General features: G+C 33.9%; 1 protein-coding gene across 1 annotated transcript; it reads right to left on the bottom strand.

Moving 5' to 3' along the window:
• Nucleotides 1-581: 581 nt before the first annotated feature.
• LOC131436338 (protein lethal(2)essential for life-like) lies at nt 582-1,252 on the bottom strand. The gene has a single exon (XM_058605006.1). It carries the CDS (start codon nt 1,185-1,187, stop codon nt 597-599), a length of 591 nt encoding a protein of 196 aa, XP_058460989.1. The 5' UTR covers nt 1,188-1,252; the 3' UTR covers nt 582-596.
• Nucleotides 1,253-4,487: the final 3,235 nt, after the last annotated feature.

A 4,487-nucleotide genomic window follows, 5' to 3' on the forward strand; every position in this document is an offset into this window, starting at 1 on the left:
AACAATTAAAACTTTAAAACTTGAAAGCAGTTTTGGTACACATAGAAAATAAAAATATAAACTATCATTATTGAATTATAGGCAAGATATAATAGACGCTAGTACATATTTAATGAGTTAGCCCAATCCAGTATGTAACAGATCTCGCTTCGGTGGCTCTTCTGGGGTACTTTTTCGATACTTGGACCTAATGTGAAATTTCTATTCTGAAAAACTGAATCCATTTTGAGTTTTATTTCTTAAAATTCCACATTCGATCAAAACATTCCAATTGAATTGGGTGGACAAGTGAATCCCTAAAGCAACAATCACAGCGAAATGAAAATTGGCTACAAATATTTTAACGAGGGAACTTATACGAAGACCAGTAATGTCACTTTTTATGTTAGCTTCCAGCTTTGTATGGTAATTTCGTTATTACTACTCTTACACGTTCATTTGAAATGACATTGCTTGATGATTATGAATAACAATCATTTTATTTATTTTTATTCACATTCAATAATTTATTTTTTGGTATTAAACATTAATGAGGAAACACGCTTTACTGTTTTCATCACCAATGATGGAACATCTGTTGGATTACAAGTCTACATTTATTTTCCATTCTCTACTGTCTTTTCTTTTTCCGTCGAATTTTCTTCCGAAATATTTTTCAGTGGCTTTCCAGTCTGTACAACGGGAATAGCCTTTTCTTCTGCTGGCGGAGGAAGAGCCTTCTTAGGTGCCGTAATCGTCAAAATTCCATCCGATGACAACGAAGATACGATATTGTTATGATCATGATCAGCTGGTAGCATGTAGCGTCTAACAAAGTGCCTTTCGATGAAACCATGTTCATCCTGTTTTTCCTCGTGCTTACCCTCGATGGTGATGCATTTGTCGGTTGCCTTCACAATGATTTCATCCGGCGTAAACTGTTGTACGTCTAGATTTATTTGAAACCTGTCTTCAGCTACCTTAACTATAGAGCCCGCATCGTTACGCGAAGCCAAATTCGAATTGCGCCATGGACGCATGTAACCGATTCGGGAACAATTTGGAACGCGCGCAGCAGTAAATGCAGTCAGTAAATCGTCTGCCGTTATTCCACTACCAAAATGCTGATCCAGGATATGAGATGTTCGTAGCGGACTGTCAAGGCAATCATCCCACCAGTCTCGGAAAAAGATTGGAATAAGCGCCATAATGCAAAGATTGAACAAACTTTTTTCTCGCCTAAAATTCAAGTAAGCAAACGTATTTTCTAATCTCTCACTTCCACGTTTTCTGTAGCACTTTTGAGTGATAACTAATGACCTCGTGAATTCTGTTCGCTTTTTATACCGGAGAGAGTGAGTTACATGAGCAATGGTGAATGATGGAACTCAAATAAGTGCTCGAATATTCCCGAAAAATTAGTCACCTTGTTGACAAAATCCAAAAAAGAGCGTGAATTAATGAATTATTTTCAGCCTTTTGCGAGTATGAGTAATATGGTTTTTATAATGATCTCGCGTTCATGTTAGGCATATGATTGTAGAATTCAGTATAAACAGTTTATGACTATTTAATTAATAAAACTCGAAAGCAATGATAAAATTCCAACTGCTTGCTAGAAATCTCCTTTTTGTTCGAGAAGGGAGTAAAATCACTTAAAAGATTCCAATCAAGGGGTTCAATCAACTTTAAACTTCGCTCTGATAGCAACTGATATAATCTGGATATGAACTACATATTCTTAGAGATTGTGAAACATAAGTAAATTCATATAAAATACCTTGATTTTATTAAAAAAAGACCTTCTTAATCAACCTAGTGGTGTGATAATTTCCGAAATCGAAAATAATTTCCCAAACTTGATCAGAGATCACATTGCAGCTTTTTAATAAGCCTAAGTTTTTCGAAATTCGTTGATTATTTTATTAAGTGTGAACCAATGAGAAAGTGAAGTTAGTCGGTTGCGTCACCTATGCCATTATATCTCCGGAAAGGGGGTTAACAGCCATTTTATCTTCAAACCTAATCAATAGCACAATAGTTGTCTTCAAACAAGTCTAAGGTAGTTAAAATCGATTCAGATCTCCGAGAAAATTGTGCGGTAAAAATCAACGCGTTTTGTCGGTTACGTCACTTATACCACCATATCTTCGGAACCATAAGTCACAGCCATTTGATCTTCGAACTTGATCAATGACCCAATGGTAGCTTCCAAATGAGCCTAAGTTTAGCGGTTCAGCCATTTAAAAGAAAATTGGAAAAACGCGGTGGAAAAACTGATTTAAGGGCGCACACACAGGCATTTTCCAATCTCGTCCAGCTGAGTCGATTGTAACTTTATGACATAAACCAACGTTATACACTGATGAAAATGTGCACGATCGATTCATATGTAAATAGCACTTACATATAATATGCTTTTTTCATTTCAACACATTTGTTTTACGACTTCATGTGAAAATTCACTAAGATGGAAGATTTAGAAGATTCAAACAAGTTGTCAACAACATATTTTAGAGTTTGTTGACAGCAAGTATATTCGAATAAATTGTTGGTCACTAAAAACAGTGTCCTAGTTAGATAAAGCTCCTCTTTGTTTACTTTCATTTTTATTAATTACTTAACCGTTCCCACGTTCATCTCTTAGCTCTTTGTCAATGATATATTTCAATACCGATTGGTACCGGGAACTTAATGAAAATCTACATAATCGCCACACAATAATCGGAACAAAAATTAAAAAAATAGGAGCTGTCAATGGTTATTACAAACCTTTGTGAAATTCACCAAGAAAAGTTCTATTTTTTAGTATGCCCCATAGGATATTTTTGTTTTTCGACAACGGAATTGTAAATCGTCACTTATAGTTCGTGCACGCAGGCTAGCGTAGTCAACGAAAACGTAAAAAAATATTGTGCTTCAAATGTAAAAATAATAATTTTCATTAAATAAATCATATTGACCATGTTATTTGAATTTTTATAGCTAACTAATAACATTTCAATGGCAAATTCTTATGCGTTTACTATCAAGATGTATTCCACATGTGTATTAGGTGTAAAATCTGTTTTGATCTAAGTACTTTCGTCAGTTTATATGCATTTGTCTGACACTTTGTATGTGCCAAGCCATTTGAATGTTTAGTGTAAAACGAAATAAATCTGCTATTTGGTTGATGAAATTCGAGAATAATATCTGTATATTTCAATACTATTTCCTCTAAATGAGACTTGAAGTGATTTACACTTGAAATTGATGTGTTGCGTCATATGCGGCGTGTAGAACACTTCTGCGTAACGTGTCGATTTTAATCATATGATATCCAGATCAAGGCTAATTTCAAGAATGAAATTAAAGAATCTTTTTAACATTTGAAAAGAGCATTTGTTACTAGTTAAAGCTGTACCAGTTAAAGTCTAAGTTGCAACAAATAATGCACATTACTTGGGGTTTTAGATTTAAATTCAAGTATATTCTACACAGCAAAAAGTGGGTGTACAGGTATCGTAAATCCACATATATCTCAATTAATAAGAACAGTTTTCGTAAAATATCTTAACTTTAAGCCCTCGGCATCTTAGAGCTTAAGCAGTGTGTCTTTAAACTTATATTAATAAATAATAAAAAAAGATTTTCATAAGAATGATGTTTACGTATGCGTCAAACATACCCAACTTTTCATGGTAATGACAATTTAAAAAAAACTATCTGTCAACATCCACTTTGAGAAGAAAACTCAGTGCTTGATATTCATAACAACAAACGAATAGAAAAGTTTTCTTCATCATGCGGCGTTGAAATTTATACTCTATTGTGTATCATTCAAATGCAATTCCTCTTCAATGTGAATATTACAAGATGGTGTATTAGTTTTAGCCCAAAAACACATGAAATGGTAACTGAAAAGGGTCGTTGTGAAATATTTCTAGTTGATTACTAATCGAACTTATTCTATTTAAATCAGCCCTTCATTTTCTGTTTCGACATAACCAAAAATAGCAGATATTACTTTAAATTCTCATATAAATGTTAGTGAAAAAGGTGTCATAACACTACTAGGGAGATTATAACAGGATGATTCTTAACAAAAATTGTCTTTTTTTAATAATAAGTTTACTCAGGATGAAAAACAAATCATATCATTATTTATTTAGAAAATTTTTGAATGCTGTCCTTATGCTCCTTTCATATATACATACGCGTGCCCTTAGTCACGTACAAAAAAAATCATCATTAGTGGATGGAAACCAATGTATGAATCCTGTCCCAACTGATCCTTTCATATACATGGGCGCGTGCCTTTAGTCACGTACGGTATCTCACCAACTCACACACCATACCGAGAAAATTCGGTGAGTGACTTCATGCATGAATCAAGAAAATGTTCTCTAGAATTCACTAGAGCACTCATAAACAGTCTAGAAATTTCTTTTCATGCATGTAACTCACTCTCTCGTATATAAAACAGTTGGAACCCATCGTACCGGTATCAGTTGAAAACAAAAAGT

Source organism: Malaya genurostris, chromosome 3 (assembly GCF_030247185.1).
Source record: "Malaya genurostris strain Urasoe2022 chromosome 3, Malgen_1.1, whole genome shotgun sequence".
In the NCBI taxonomy this organism is placed as follows: Eukaryota; Metazoa; Arthropoda; class Insecta; order Diptera; family Culicidae; genus Malaya; species Malaya genurostris.

Coding starts and splice junctions, on each gene's coding strand:
- LOC131436338 (XM_058605006.1), bottom strand. CDS start 1,187: ATGGCGCTTATTCCAATCTTTTTCCGAGACTGGTGGGATGATTGCCTT.